General features: G+C 36.1%; 1 protein-coding gene and 1 long non-coding RNA gene across 7 annotated transcripts in view; one reads left to right on the top strand and one right to left on the bottom strand.

The window, feature by feature from the left end:
* The window catches only part of DMXL1 (Dmx like 1), a 111,755-nt gene extending 96,735 nt beyond the window's left edge, over nucleotides 1-15,020 (bottom strand). For 5 of the 6 annotated variants that reach the window (XM_088796681.1, XM_088796676.1, XM_088796677.1 and 2 more), the window contains exons 1-3: nucleotides 14,483-15,020; nucleotides 3,517-3,642; nucleotides 700-771 (exon numbers count right to left, since the gene is read on the bottom strand). In XM_088796681.1, the coding sequence (XP_088652807.1) occupies nucleotides 700-771; nucleotides 3,517-3,642; nucleotides 14,483-14,569 (285 nt within the window). In that variant the 5' untranslated portion in view covers nucleotides 14,570-15,020. Of the gene's footprint in view, nucleotides 1-699; nucleotides 772-3,451; nucleotides 3,495-3,516; nucleotides 3,643-14,482 lie in introns of those variants that run through there. The other variant, XM_088796679.1, reaches the window with a different exon arrangement.
* A 127-nt stretch (nucleotides 15,021-15,147) lies between these two features.
* The window catches only part of LOC141570669 (uncharacterized), a 49,865-nt gene continuing 48,567 nt past the window's right edge, over nucleotides 15,148-16,445 (top strand). Inside the window, exon 1 of the long non-coding RNA XR_012494964.2 lies at nucleotides 15,148-15,282. This is a non-coding gene — a long non-coding RNA (uncharacterized LOC141570669). The remainder of the gene's footprint in view (nucleotides 15,283-16,445) is intronic.

Below are 16,445 nucleotides of genomic sequence, written 5' to 3'. Positions count from 1 at the left end.
TAGACACAAAAACAAAGAATTAAGTGCCACATATGACTGGACAATAGTTTTTGCACCAGCAATAAAGTAACTGCCAAACTCAGAGCTGTTGACTCTTCAAATACTTATTATATGAAGGAAAAAATGTCAGAAAAAAGTATAATATTCAAGACAACTCATCAGCACAATTTAGTTTAGTTGTATTTCAATGAAAGATTTAAATATATATATTTAAAAGTAAATATTAAATACATACATATATATATATATATATATATATATATATATATATATATATATATATGCATTTTTTTTTAATACATTTTATTGGGGAATACTAGGGAACAGTGTGCTTCTCCAGGGCCCATCAGCTCCAAGTCATTGTCCTTCAATCTAGTTGTGGAGTATCGCAGCTCAGCTCCAAGTCTGGTGGCCGTTTACAACCTTTAGTTGCAGGGGGCGTAGCCCACCATCCCATGTGGGAATTGAACCGACAACCTTGTCGTTGAGAGCCCTCGCTCTAATCAACTGAGCCATCCGGCCGCCCCAGATTTAAATATATTTTTAACATGAAAGTGGCATTTAAAACGTACCTTGAATTATAGTGTATAATTTATACTGATTTATTTGATGATCACTCTGATTTTGTACTCTTATAAATAAAATCTTTTAATACTTAAGACATTTCAGTTCCTAAAAGCAAAATGATAAATTACTGACCAAATTTTTCTTTTGCTTCGGTAGGTTAACTGGTTCAAAAACAGAGATAACATTTCCATAGGATGCTGCAATCTTTTAAGAAAAAAAGAAAGAAAACTTAAGGATATGATAATTTATGAATCAAAAGAGCAAAAGAAATTAATAGCATAATTTAAAATATGCCCATACATACAATTTCATACACCAATAGTTGAAAATGTCACTTTTATAGACCACCATATCTGGATCAGAATCCAAGTACATACTGTAATTTAATAACTGTGTAAATATCAAGTTAATCTCTCTGAGCTTACTTTATATTTATAACACGTATAATACTATCTTCCTAATAGAATTATTTTCACAATTGAAATAGCATTTGTAAAACATCTAGTATTTCATTATTTGTAAGATGCATAGTAAATGTTAATTCCCTTCCTCACAGAAGAATATGTATTGATGTATTCCTTGTCAAGTATGGAATTTAACATGACTTAAAAATCAGTTTTTAGTTTTTCTGTCCTCAAAGTTCACAATTCTATCAATGTATATTTAACTTTTTAAAAATAACACTTAGAGCTATTCCTTTGTGAACTCTCTAAGTTTAAATCAATGGCACATAACCCCTCCTGGCTCTGTTTTATGAGGTAGCTATTAACTAAAGCTTGAGTGAGTCACAATTGAAGAACATTGAAATATCAGAAATCAGATAGGTAGGTAGGAAACAGAGTGAATCAGGGATAAAAAGTATATATAGATATATATACATGTATACATATATACATGTGTACATATAGAATAAATACTCTAGTGAAGAGGGGTAAGGAATGAAGATATACATATGGGGGAATGAAGATATACCTTTCAATGGATATTTTAAAGTGTTCTGAAGAGTTCTTAGGATGTAGAAATCATCTGTACTGAGTTGGTCTGGGAGGGAGTGTTTAGTCTGGGCCTTTAAAGTGTGGGTAGGGTTTCTTCAAAGGACAGTGATTATTCAATTTTAAAAATAGGCATAATATGAAGACAAGTGTAAAGATTAAAACAGGCAATGTATGGTTGGAGGTGACTTTGACCACTAACCAGCTAGAAGAGTGTCCTTTAACAGAGTAAGAGACATGAGGCCCAATGGGCAGGTTTAAGCCTGTTGTACAAGGCCTCATTCCAAGGTGAACCATTAAAACTTCCCCAAGGTAATGGGAAGCTAAAGAATGTTTTTAAGCATTCTTTAGCTTCCCATTACCTTCTAATATATAGATGATGTATTACAGAATTGTACACTTGAAACCTATGTAATTTTACTGACCACTGTCACCCCAATAAATTTCAATTAAAAAAAATTCAAAAAAAAAAAGTTTTTAAGCAAGTGAATAAAAAGATAAATGCAGATGTATTTTCTCAGGAACATTATTCCAGTAGTACTACAAAGGAAAAACAGTAATGATAAAGTACTGATGTCTATGGTATCAAGAGCATTTCCCTCTTAAAGGCAAACAGAAATTCCCAGGAACCAGAACCAATACGTTTCCTTCCTGATACCTAAGGAAAAAATTCTGCCTTATATTAGAATGATTAAAAAAGTCGCATAATCTCTTCTTTCTTACTTGAACTGTCATGTAATCTAGCTTAACACAAAAAGATACTATAAATTATTAAAATTAGATTTCCAACATTAACCAGCTCTATGTGAGTTTAGATGACATAAGCAAGTTTTTACACAACAACGAAGATTACAGAACTACAGAGCTAGAAGGTCAAATATAAACAGAAGGGAAAAAAAATCTCAATATTTTTTAGCACTCTATAATAAACATCATTTTTGTAGTACAGTAAGAATGAAAGGTGTGAACAAATGAAAAACAGGAGACACTTGTGACTATATTAAAGGGAAGGGAACACGGGAATAACAAAAAGAACAGTACTTCCAACAAATAGGTAAAAATTGCAAGAGTCAAAACTCTTTTTATCATGAGTATCTTTAAACTAGGTCCAAAGAAGTAACTTTTCAGACTGGCGGCTCTATTAAAAATGATTAGATTTTAAAAAAAGGGAATGGATTGGGTCCACTTTGATTCCCCATACAAAATATTCTAGTGGAATCACATAGTCAAATATGGTATTTAAATACATAGCAAACAAATAAATAAAATTAAATAAAGAAATTTGCAAAGTTCAGCCCAGTTTAGCTACAACTATTTCTAGGCCTGGCCACCTATGCCTGTATGGTACTATATTAACCTATACACTGTGCTGCCTACTAGTTATGACTCTCCCAATCCTGGTACTATACAGAACTGTATTTAACCTGATATAGCATCATGCCCTGTTTCTTTTGTTGTTGTTGCTGTTATATTTTCAAGGTTACTTCGACTTTTCACATGCAAATAGAAGTCCATATAAAAACATTCATTTTTCTCATAGACCGGGAATAAATTTAAAAATTATAGACTTTAAAAGACTTTATCTTCTTTTAGTACAAAGTTTACCCAGAATTATAAGGATTGTAAACTACTGTTTACAAAGAATGACTAATAAATGAGTTCTCTTCAATAATTTTTTGTAAATAGATTGAAGATTTATTATCATTCCTTTCCCTCAATCCAATCAATCTTTAAATAAGTCAGCTTTAAACCTGTTCTACAGATAGTAAGTATTAGCTCTTTGTCACTGTATTTCATATCATGTAAGAATAGAATCTCAAAGAGCTAAAGAAATTTGTAGCTACATTGTCCTGGGAACAAAGCAAGTCTCTAATTCAATAGGAAATACATACCTCAGAGACTATCCAGGCAAAAACCACATTCAAGACAAATGTCATATTGTCACAAGATTACAAACCTTGCCTTGTTGCATTGAACAGTCTACACATCCTATTTGAATATTTCCATGTTTAGCTCCTGGGATTATTTGTAATCTTTCAAAATCACTTCCCAGTATAACAATGTCACATCCAGATGCATAAGCCTAAAGAAAAAAAAGGAACAAAATAAAATAAAAATGATAAAATTGTCAAGAAAATATTTGTCATGTAGAATACTGGCATTAAATACGAGTGCATCAGTACATTTTAACAGACTAATTTAAAATATTCTTTTAAAACAAAAACTATTATTTGAGATTTCCCTTATCTCCCATATACAGTCCCATTAGCAAATTTGATTAGTACTATCTGCAAAAAATATGCCAATTCTGTTCACTTCTTCTTTCTCCACTGAATGCTACTGCCCTTGTCTAAACTACAATCATCTCTTTCATGCACTATTGTTAATAATCTGACTGCTTCCATTATTGATTCCCTCTAATTCGTAAAGAAAAACATGATCTTTAAAATGCTTATTACACTATTTTTTTCCTGCTTAATCCCCTTCAATAGTTTCTCCACTACACTTGGAATAAAATCTCAACTCCTTACCATGGCCAATGCTTTAAATGACTGTCCTGATTCTTCAAAACCATCTCAAGCTTCTCTCTCTCTCTCATTACTTTACATCACATTACTCTTTTTCTTTATAGCATGTATGACTTAAAATTAGAACACTTTAAACAGGAGTTTAATAGCAAGTTTTGCAAGCAAAGTTGCATTCCATCTGTAAGTCAAATTGGTCAAAGCTTCTGCAGTATTTACAAAACATGATAGACAAGATGCTACACAAAACCACTGCATTTGAAGATTTGTTTCCCTTATTCTCAAGGACTGGAAAACAAAGCATTGTCTGCTGTAATAAAAAACATACTAAATGAAGTATTTAAATTTCACAAAACCAGCCACCATAAAATAAAAGGATATGCGCACACACACACACACACACACACACACTCACACACACACAGGCTTTTGGCAAGTATTTTACAGCTCTTAGAATTTTACAATGAGCAGAACTCTTCCAACCAGAATTCTTTTTGTGTCCTTTTCTCTCTACCTTCCTACATCACAGGAGCTTCTTCCATTAAAGGGTACATGGCTGTCCTTCTAGAATTCACATAGTATAGGCCAGCATACAGTACAATACTTACAATAAAACATCTGTCACAAACTGCTTTCCATTCTGATAAGTTCTTAAAGTTTTAACAATTCTTTACTTTCTCATCACTTTTGTATATGCACAATATACCTTACTTAATATAAAAATATACTTAACATATACTTCATGACCTGAATTCCTACCAAAGGGTCCTGTACAAGCTACCAAAAAAATTAGAAAAGGGACTTTATTTACAAATAAATCTGCTCACGTTACAAAGAAAACGACACCTAAACAGGGTGACATAACTTCAAAGTGTCAGAGTGGGCTGAGAACCTTGATCTCTTGATTCTTGATATAATGCTATTTCTATGGCACCACCAGGACTTCCCTAATCATGCTGGACTGGAATTTTCCTAGAAGGACTTAGAGATAATCGAGTCTGGTTCCACTAGTATCACATAGGAAAAAATTGGCTCAGTAAACAGACAAACAAAATCTGATGGTTTGCTCACCTATATAAATATCCACTATAGGATCATAAAGGTTGTCACAAGACTATTAGCAAGAATAAGTTCCAAAAACTAATTTAAGAAAAAATTTTATTTCTAAGACTCTAAATATCTTAATATTCTAGAAACTGATATTTTTAATATTAAGTATTTATAAAACACTGGCTGTTACTGTTTTCCCAAAATATTGTGTTAAATTTTGAATGTTTACAAATCAGATTTCCTCCTCATTAAACAAACTTTTTTCTGTTTCTATTAACTGGAATACACACACACACACACACACACACACACACACACACACACACTCTCTCTCACACACATACACGTCTTCATAAATGTCTTTATAAATTTGCTTTCCTTTTGTTATACCTGAAATTATATACCTACTTTCAAATATCGTGTTGCAACTAATTTTGTTAATCAGAACTCTAAATTTTCCAGAATTAAATCTACATTAATCCTGAAGTACCCCACAAAACTGTTATTTAATACAAGTGTTAAACATTTACAAAGTTGAAAAATGCAAAGTTATCCCAGAAAAACACTTAGCCCTATAGAGAGGAAGATGCAAACTTATAATACAATTAACCCTCAATCAAAAAATTATCCAGTTCTAGATTACCCTTGTTCTTTTGCTGCTTTTGTATTATATTATCACTGCTTGTTATTTGACTTTTCCTTAGTGACAGTACTAGAAGGTGCAAAACTATCTCTCTCTAGTTTCGGTAATCTTTAAATTAAATGAAAATTATTGATCTTCACCTGAAATATCTCTCAGTCAGTCCTCCCTTTCTTCTCTCAGAGTAATAACTAAAGTATGGCAACAAATTACTAGATGAAAAAAGGATATAGCCAACTGCACTCCACATTTCACAAGTTGATGATTATACTTGGGGTTTATAATAAAGATCCTCTGCTTTTATTGACCATAGAATTTAAACACTTGCAGTTTATTTGAATGTATAACTAAATGTAGGATACATTAAAGACTCAAATCATATTTGCATTTTGTTCCATTTCTTAATCATTCTCAAGAATTTGGACTGTCTCCTTAAAAATTCCTGCTGTACACAGAGTACTAATTGAATAAATTGTGGTACCTATTCATAATGGAATATGATACAGCTCTAAAAACAATGAGGAAGATATCTATGATCTAACAATAAAGTGATTTCTAGGGGATATTACTAAGTGAAAAAAAAGGCAAAATACAAACGGGCACATAAGGTATTTTACTTTTATGTATGGAACAAGTTAAATAAGAAAACATACCTCTATCTCCTTATTTAAAAAAGAAATACCAGAAGGCTAACACTAGGAAACGATAGTTTGTTACCAACAAAGGTGTTTGTGTGTGGCGGAGGTGAGGGGTGGGGGTGGAGTGGAAAGGAAACAGAAAAGAATGACACTCCTGAGTATAACTTTTTATATAGTTATACTTTTGAAAACATGTTATACATAGTCAAAAAATTAAATCAAATCAATCAGAATGGGGTGGGGTGTAAAACAAATGAACTGCATTTCAAACAAATACTGTAGCCACACCTAAAGACAGAAGGCAGAAAGAAACAGAGTAACTTATGAACACACACTTTGACCATATATAATATTTGTCTTGGGCAGCAAACGTAAAAAACTAGTCTTCCTCCTGTGTTTCTCCTTTACTCTCACACTACTACCAAATTCACAACACTTTTGATAATAGATCTGTTTTAAAAACATCAAGCAATTCTGTGACGTCAACTGGGTGTCCTACAATTTAACTCAATTCTGACACCATCTACCTGGAGATAGAGTCAGATCCCACAGGTAAATAAGGGCTCCGTCATAACTGAGAATGCCTTCCACTTCAGATACTAATCACATGTAATAGGACCCCAGATCACACCCAATTTCTGTACTACCTGGCTACAAATCAGAGGTTCCCATGACCTCCTCTTCCTTGGATTTGATTATTTGCTAAAACAGAACTCAGGAAACACTAACTTGCATTTATGTACTAGCTTATTAAACGATAAGATAAAGGACACAGATGAACAGCCAGATGAAAAGATGCATAGCGTGAGGTCTGGGAGGGTCCCTAGCACAGGAGCTTCTGTCCCTGTGGAGTTGGGCTGCATGAACGTCCTGGCATGGGATGTGTTCACCAAACTGAAAGCCCCCTGGACCCCATACTGTTGGAACTTTATGGGTGTTTCCTCATGTAGGCATGATCAATTATTAACTCCATTTTCAGCCCCTTTCTCCTCTCTGGAAAATGGGGGGTGGAGCTGAAATTTCCAAGCTTCTAATCATGACGTGGTCTTTCTGGTGACCACTCACAATCCAGGAGCCATCCCGAAGCCCACCCAGTTAGAACAAAAGATGTTCTGAGTGCTCTTATCACCGGGGAATTTACAAGGGTTTCAGAAACTCTGTGCCAGAAATGAGGGGTGGAGGTGTAAGGGCCAATACATACGAGTATATTTTCTATTATCTCTCTGGTAGGGTAGGAAGAAAAAAATACAAACAAATCCCGAACATTTTCTGTAGGTTTTTTTTCCCCCTCTTTCTCTAGGCTTTTTAATTGCAGTGGTATGGACACTGTAATTCTGAAACTATTTTAGATGTATTACAGAAAGAGCCAGGATTCACTGTATAAGAAAGAACAAAGATATGAAATGGGGGAAGACACAATACAGTATGTAAGGTTGGACTGAAACTGGAAATACTGATATAAAACCATGCTTTCCAAAATATGCATAAGTCCTCACTTAACATCGTTGAGAGGTTTTGCTACTTTAAGGGAAACTATACATAATGAAACCAATTTTATCACAGGCTATGGCATCTCATCTCATCATCTCTATAACCAAATGACATTGAAAGAAACAATGTTATCTGAGGAACTGCTGTATTTTCATGTACAGGTGTAAATATAGGTGTGATAAAAAATATGGTGAATGTTGAAATAAAAAAATATTATTACAGTAAAAGTCACATTGCCATTAATTCTCCTCAAAATACCTCCCCATCCCACCCTCCGCTTCAAACACACTTATCCCATCGTTATTGCCACTTTCTGAAGCAGTTCTGGAAGTCCTCTTTCATGAGTGTCTTTAGTTGCACTGTCGTGGCTGCTTCGATGTTCTGAGTTGATTCAAAACATTTACCTTTCATGGTCATTTTGACTTTGGAGAAGAGCCAGAAGTCGGACAGTGCCAGATCTGGTGAATAAGGTGGATGGGGACACACTGTAATTGTTTTGACAGCAATTGCCATACCAGAAGCGATGTGTAACATGGAGCCTTTCTGTTGTGATCAGAAAATATGGTGAATGCTGCTGGAAAGCCAGGATCTTCAATATGGGAAATGGCACGTTGAAACCTAGTAACGATGTGTGACAAGTTTCAACTTGTTCGGTGCAGTCTGTTGGGGATGAGCTATGGTTGAGAGGTGTGTTTTAAAGTATGCTGTAAATCATCCTCCATCATGACAATTTTCTGTGTCACACATAGCTTCTGGTACGGCAATTTCTGTCAAATAAAAACATTACAGTATATCCTCATCTACCCTATTCACCGGATCTGGCATCGTGAGATTTCTGGCTCCTCCCCAAAGTCAAAATGATTCAGGACATCGAGGCAGCCATGACAGCACAACTAAAGACACTTACGAAAGAGGACTTCCAGAACTGCTTCAGAAAGTGGCAAGAACAATGGGGTAATTGTGTTTGAAGCAAGGGGAAGTGTTTGAGGGGGATTAATGGTAATGTGTCTTTTACTGTAATAATCTTTTTATTTAAACATTCACCGTATTGTCTGATCACACCTTGTATATAAACAGTTTAAGTGTCCAGTCACAGATGAATGAATATATGCAATAGAATATTACTCAGCCATATAAGGGAAATCCTGCCATTTGTGACACCCTTAAGGGCACTGTGCTAAGTGAAATAAGTCAGACAGAGAATGACAAATACTGTATGTATGTATTCCACTTACATGTGGAATCTAAACACACTGTTCTACCATGTTTCCCTGAAAATAAGACCTAGCCGGACCATCAGCTCGAATGCATCTTTTAGAGCAAAATATAAGACCCGGTATTATATATTATATTATATTATATTATATTATATTATATTATACTGGGTCTTATGTAATATTATATAAGACCCAGTCTTATATAATATTACAATAAGACTGGATCTTGTATTATATTAAAATAAGATCAGGTCTTATATTAACTTTTGCTCCAAAAGACTCAGTAGAGATGATGGTCCAGACAGGTCTTATTTCCGGGGAAAACATGGTAATAGGAACAGAGAACAGAATAGTAGTTGCCAGGGAGTGAGGGGTGGGGGAAATGGGAGATGCTGGTCAAAGGTTACAAACTTTCAGTTATGAGAAAGTTTTGGGGATCTAATGTACACATGGTGACTACAGTTAACAATATTGTATCCTTGAAAACTGCTACGAATGTAAAGCTTTAATATTCTCATCACAACAACAAAATGGTAATTATGAGAGGTAAAGGATGTGTTAACTAACTTTACTGCGGTAAACATTTCACTAGATATGTATCAAATCATCACATGGTAGATCTTAAATTTACTCAATGATTTATGTGAATTATAGCTCAATAAAACCAGAAAAAGAGATGAATCTGTACAGATAATCCAAACTGGGTATCATCTAAAATCACTTGAAGTAGACCTATCTTGTTATGGATATTTCTAATAATTATTACAATTAATTAAATCCCTAGAGTTTATATAACATGATGAGGTAATAAGCAAGGAAGTATATACACATACAAAAAACAAAAAACAAACAAACAAAAAAACCACCAGGGAAAACGACCTTCAATTTAAAATGGTTTGTGTGTAATTTTAAAATAATCCTCTGCAACTCAATTATCTAATAAAAGGAATCCATCTACCTGGCTTTAAATAAAAACCTAAGATAGAATACAATACACAGTATTTCTAGAACAAAATTTAAAACTAGTTTTACAGATTTTTCTAAAATATTCTCAAAAGTCATTTCAAAGTGCCTTGACTATATGCTCTTCAAAATTAATATACATATATTACAACTGGTACACTAGCTGCTTCAGTCAAAAAAAAAAAAAATTTTTGTAGGGGGCGGCCGGATGGCTCAGTTGATTAGAGCACAAGCTCTGAACAGCAAGTTTGCTGGTTTGATTCCCACATGGGCCAGTGAGCTGCATCCTTCACAACTTGATTGAAAACAACGAGATGCCACTGAGCTTCTGGAGAGGTAGCCCGATGGCTCAGGTGGTTAGAGAGCTGGCTCTCAACAACAAGGTTGCCAGTTCAATTCTGGGATGGTGGCTGCGCCCCCTGCAACTAAAGATTGCAAACGGCGACTGGACTTGGAGCTGAGCTGCGCCCTCCACAACTAGATTGAAGGACAACGAGTTGGAGAGGATGGGCCCTAGAGAAACACACTGTTCCCCAATATTCCCCAATAAAAATTAAAAAATAAAATTTTGTAATTAGAGCACTCTATTACTAATCAATGAAAATTAAATTGACAAACGAAAATCTTTTTATCAGGTACACATAACATTAGGTTTACTAACTTTGAGACTAAACGAGATGCACAGGAAGAACTGAGTTTATATGTGTGCTATCAAATATATAACTGAAACATGATTTTTAACTTTAAATTTTGACAGAGTACCATTCAGAATATTCTAAATTTCAAAAATTATCCAAGGCTGTAACAGTTGGCATTCTTATTTGGAAATCCTGTGATTTCTGTAAAACACTTAGATTTCCTAATTTTACTGTTTTATTTTAACCAACCATACCAGGTGAGTATCCCAAAGATTTCTTCCTGATGTATTTCCTGGTTAACGGACTTAGGTCTGTTACGTTGTAATGAACATTATTCTTGCTTTTAAAAACAATGTTAAAAAAAAAAAGTTTAGAATTAGTATTACTTCCATATCTAATTACTTCAGTATCTAATTCAATAATCTTAAAGGTATTTTAATACTGTTTAAAACATAATAGTTTTAAACAGGCCAAAATTTTAAAACGAAGTCGAATTTAGGACCTATAATGGCATGAGTACCACACAAATCTTCCTATTTCTCCAGATGCAAACAGTATTAAACTTTCCCCTCCTGTATTTTCCCCACCCTCAAAGATCCCCAGCCCCTTCCAAAAAAAGGACCTTTCCATCCTCCCACCTTTAAAGGATTCCTTCCAGTGAACAAAACAGAAAGTTAAACTAAAGGATGCTTACTATCACAGGAAACTGAGGAAGGAGAATTAAACCTCCAGTTCTCTATCAACAGCCAGACCGCTGCAGTCCGTCTCTTTACTTCTAATCTAGGTCCCCTTGGCTGGGAACATAGGGTTATCTAACACAAAAAGGAGACTGGGCCTATAGCATGTTTACTTTCCCTCTTATAGCAAAGGTGTTTAAATTCTACAGTAGAGACAGGCTGTCATAAATATTAACACAATCTGTCTCTTGAAAATTACCTCCCTTTTCATTTCATTCAAAACACTTTCAACACCAAGTATGGATAAACTACAAAATGAAAAGAAAAAGAAATTCAAAGAGGGGAAAAGAATTTGCCCATAGATATACAACTAACTAATACGAAACTAGACTGGAAATCAAATCCAGGTAATGACTCTAGTATTAGGTATTACCAATACCTCAATTACTGTTTTAGACACACACAATGAAACCTTGGAAGACGCATGCAAGACAACACTGGTTCATGATATAATGGAATTGCAAATAAAGTGCTTTGAAAGTTTAAGAGATCTGATCACTGCTTACTGGAAGTTTTCATATTAAGAGCAAAGTCAAAATAGTTTGGTGCCAGTCTGAGTAGTAAAAAAGTATCTAATTCTTAGATATACTATTAATAACTATATTAGTAATTGTATGTTTTAAAATCTGGAATCCACGAGAACTGGCATTCAATTTCATTTCAATTTAAAACCTGTCAGATTTTATTCGGAAAACAGGATCTCATCTCCTGTAATCTTTTGAAAGAACAGATAAGTTATCTGCAAACATGTAAAGGGAGGAATTACAAACACAGAACTGTCTTCAGAGAAGGCATAAAGTACCAGGAGGAATAAAAGATTCTTCGAAGGGCCCTCCAAGAGGAAGATATCATGTCCCTACCTCAAGTAAAACTGGAATTTAGAGAGATTTTTTTTTTTTTAATCTGTACATACCATCTACCATTCATGTTTGCTATTTTCCTATCAAAAAAATAAAGAATTCAAAATCAAGAGGTTAAAAATAAAATTGTAGGAGTAATCAGTAAATAGATTCTGTTTTTTAACATGAAAGGAAAAAACAAAAAGAATGATTTCAAGAGAGATAAATTTAAGATGTATATAGTGTCCAGGAAATTGAGAGCAAGAAATTTAGTTTATAACAGAACTATCAGCTTAATATTAAAGGATCAGGGATAAACTGGCTGCAAAGGAAAATGATTATTGTTAATCCTTAAACTAACACCAAAATTATAGAGAGCTGGGATCTCTTTACACTAAACAAAAACATTTTCTTTACCTTATTTATAGGAATGTTTCCTGAGATCTAGAAGAAATCTGCGGTAGGCTTGGTGAAAGATTAAAGCCTGGTCTGTGGAAATGGACTTAAAATTCAGCAGGAGGGAGCAACAAGCTACATGATGGTGCAGGATGACTATATAATCTTTGGCATATTAACTTACCTCTCCTTTAAAATAATATGGAGGCATTCACCAAGGTTTTATATACACTTAGAGGGGTCCTGTAGGTAAAGAAATGGCCAGCATATAAATTCACCCCGTTGCCTACATAAAGATTCTGAATGCCTTCCTAGAAAAAGTCCTTAGAATTTACATTGGAGAGAGCACTCAGATAACTTTAGGACATGGCAGAAAACGCAATATTACACCATCCTATACTCTCCCACTAGGAAAACTTCCTTAAGATGCTGTTTCTCACCCCTCACCCCCACCCCAAATAGCAAGAGCAGAGAGCAATGTCCAACTACAGTGGCTCACTAAAACCCTCAGTGTTCACTCTTTTGAGTATTCAGGCTAGGTTAACGTATAGAATTAGAATTTCTAAAAATGTTAGTGTCAAATACCAGCTAAGGTGTGTATGTGTCACTCTATAGGAGAGGTACACACTCTATTTATAAGCAAAGTACTTGGTTGGCATAGACCTAAAAGTACAATTCAGGAATTAAATGTCTGCACCACGTTATATATTGACTATTATTTATTCTGACAAAGACCACACACACACACACACACAAAGTAGAGGAAAAGAAGACCTGGGTATCTGTCATAGTAAAACCAGTTTATTTTGTTTCACTTACTCACAAGTAAGAAAGAGCTACAAAGTTGTAGCAAAAATTATCAGCACTATAAACATGTTTAGATAAAAAGTATCATATACCTTTTATCTACTGACTTAAAGTTTGATAACTATCATAAGGCAGAAAACGCCACTATAGTAGTAAGTAGAAATTTGGGGCCTTCTTCCTTCCAAAATCTGGGAAAGACTAATGAAAAAGAAGTCACTTTCAGTAAACCTTAACCTTGAATTACCACTACATAGCAAAGAGAAGTTTTACTGAAAAACAATAATACAACTTTTAATAATTAATCTGAACAATCTAAAATAAAGTTTTCCAGGACTACTGAACTGTTACCTATGGAAGTCAAACGACGGCAGGAGTAAATTATTTATGAAAAATATTTTTTACTTTCTAAAGTTATAGCTCAGTGAATTTTAAGAAAAATAAAAGAAAAAGCACTCTTTTTACTCTATTTTTAATCAACCCTAGTTGTTAACAAATAGTAACTGTTTGAAGACACCCACTCTTTTTAACTACAAGAATATCTGAACTTAGAATAAGAAATGAAATGAATCCCAACTATTGCTAAACTTGACAATTTGAGTCTACGGAGTGGGGGTAATAAAAAGCCCGCCCCCACCCACCCATACACACACTACACAACGATTTTTGTTTACACGACTTTGGCAAACCATCCCAGCCCAAGGACGTCAGACTAAACACTTTAAAAACTCTACAAAACATTCTAACTTCCAGTTCAGGTTCTGTACAGTAAGTAAGTACTTCAAAGACCGAAACGTTTTTGCCTCCTGGGCTCTCAAAGGCCAGGTCCGCCCGGCCCTGGAGGGCGGGGACTTCCCTGAGGGACCTGGGGACCCCCGTAGGGACGACGAGTCGTTCTCGGCCTCTGCCGGTCATTCTGAGCCGAGCCCGGCTGACTCAGGGACACGGACTCACCACCGGCGACGCGGGAGCCTCCCTTACTCACCGTGAAGCGCTGGTCTCCGACGCTGCCCACGGAGAAACAGTGGTCGCCGGGGTTCACAGCCCCGGTCAGCACCTGGTGCAGGTTCATGTCGGAGCCTTAGTCCAGCAACTGACACCGCGTCCGGCTCATACCCGGCGGCAGCGGCGGCTTCCCTCCCTCCTTCCCTCAGGGGCGGCGGCCGCTCTTGGGCGGCAACCGCGGCAGCGACGGGCGCCAGGAGCCGGAGACGCTCAGCAGGGGCCCGCTGTTCATCCCGAGCCCTAGAGGGCGAGACCCGGAGGGGCGGGCCGGCGAGCGGGCGGAGCGCCGCGCTCGTCTGCGCACCTGTCACAGCCCGCGCAGGCCCAGGTGAAACTCGGGGGTCGACTCAGCATTCGCAACCTCGGCCGAGTCACCGGCCAGGAGGACCGCGCTGTCCACACACTTCTGGATTCTGGGTGGCTGATCCTGACTGAGCCCGAGTGGTGCAGGCAGCATGAGCTCTCCCTGGCCGCCTAACCTGTTCCTTCTTGGCTCGGGTGCTCGCTACCCCCCACAGGCCTTGGCCACACACTACGCGTCGCTAGATCCTTTCGGCCGAAATCTCGCGAGACTTCCCGCGGCAAAGCGGAGTACTGCGGTAAAGGACTCACTTTTTTACCACAGTACAGTATAGAGATCAGCAAGTGGATATGAAAGCACCTCTTCTAGTCAGATGCTGGCCAATCCCGAGCTCCAGTCCACCTAGGGCTCCGCCCCCTACTGAGGACAGATGGCTCCCTCTGAGGTTTCTGACGGACTCTGTCCGTTTGCTTGTTGAGGTAAGGAGCCTCGTAGAAACATAATGAGCCTAGGATGAGGTGAGAGTGTTCAAGTTATGCTTTAGGTTAGGACTTAACCTGACTGTTGACCTGGAAAGTTTAAAAGGGAGAAGTGCGTTAGAAATGGAGTTGCATGTCGTCGGTCCTGGTAAAGACTACAAGTCCCAACAAGCACCGCTCCCGTAGGCGTCCCCGCGAGTACTCCAAAGTAAATGGGACGCTGGAAGCGTCTCTGGCCCTGCGTAATAGTTACTGCAGCTGTACGTGTACGTGCGTTCCCAGCTCGCTAAACGATAATTTTGAAAGGTTTGAACACTTGACAAGTACTAAAATGAGATGATTTTCACTTGTTTACCGTATTAGACGTTTTAAAGTAATGCTGTAATAATACCGAACCAGCAAACCTAAGAATTCCAAAATGATTGTTAGTTACAATTGAGATTCCAATTCTCCTTGCATTTTGACACAATTTTGTATTATTATTGATAAATATCTGTTTATATGTCTCCGTCCATGGACTGTAAGCATCTTAGGGACAGACTATATCTTGTTTGTCTCTGTATCCCAAATGTCTAGCACAGTGCTAGTTCCAATTTATAAATTTCAGTTCAGTAAATGTTAAATAAATGAATGCAAATAGGAACTCTCCACCTAAAAAGAGTAGTCTTTAAAAATTACTAAAGTTATTTTTATATTTCTGTTGTGGTTAAAAACAAAAAATCTTCACACTACTACCTTAACGGAAGTATAGTAATTTTATTTCATTTTGCTTTTTCTAAGTTTTTTGCAAAGCACATTTACTTAGTTTTGAAGTAAAAAGCTACTTTAAAAGGTTTAAGAGCATCTCCTTTTTAAAAATATTTTTCCCTTTTTTAAATTTGAAAGATATAATTGAATTCCATTATTAATTTCAGTCTCTTCATAAAAATGAGGGACTCAAAACTTAATTTGTCTTTAAAAATATTTTATGGAGGTCTAACATACAGTTTAATTTGTATTTCAATTATTCAGGTTTTATTTAAAGTGGCTTTAAGTTAATTTTATACTTGAGACCCTAAATCAAGATTTTTCTATGTCCTACATAAATTTTGTGTCTAGCTGTAAAGTTTAATGTGTTTACTCATTCTATTCTGCCCAGTTTTTGGTTTTGAAGGGCACGCAAT

Source organism: Rhinolophus sinicus, chromosome 3 (assembly GCF_057876585.1).
Source record: "Rhinolophus sinicus isolate RSI-liver-muscle chromosome 3, RSI-T2T, whole genome shotgun sequence".
Classification (NCBI taxonomy): domain Eukaryota; kingdom Metazoa; phylum Chordata; class Mammalia; order Chiroptera; family Rhinolophidae; genus Rhinolophus; species Rhinolophus sinicus.
Note: the sequence above shows the minus strand (reverse complement) of the source record. Positions and strands in the feature narration are given on the sequence as shown.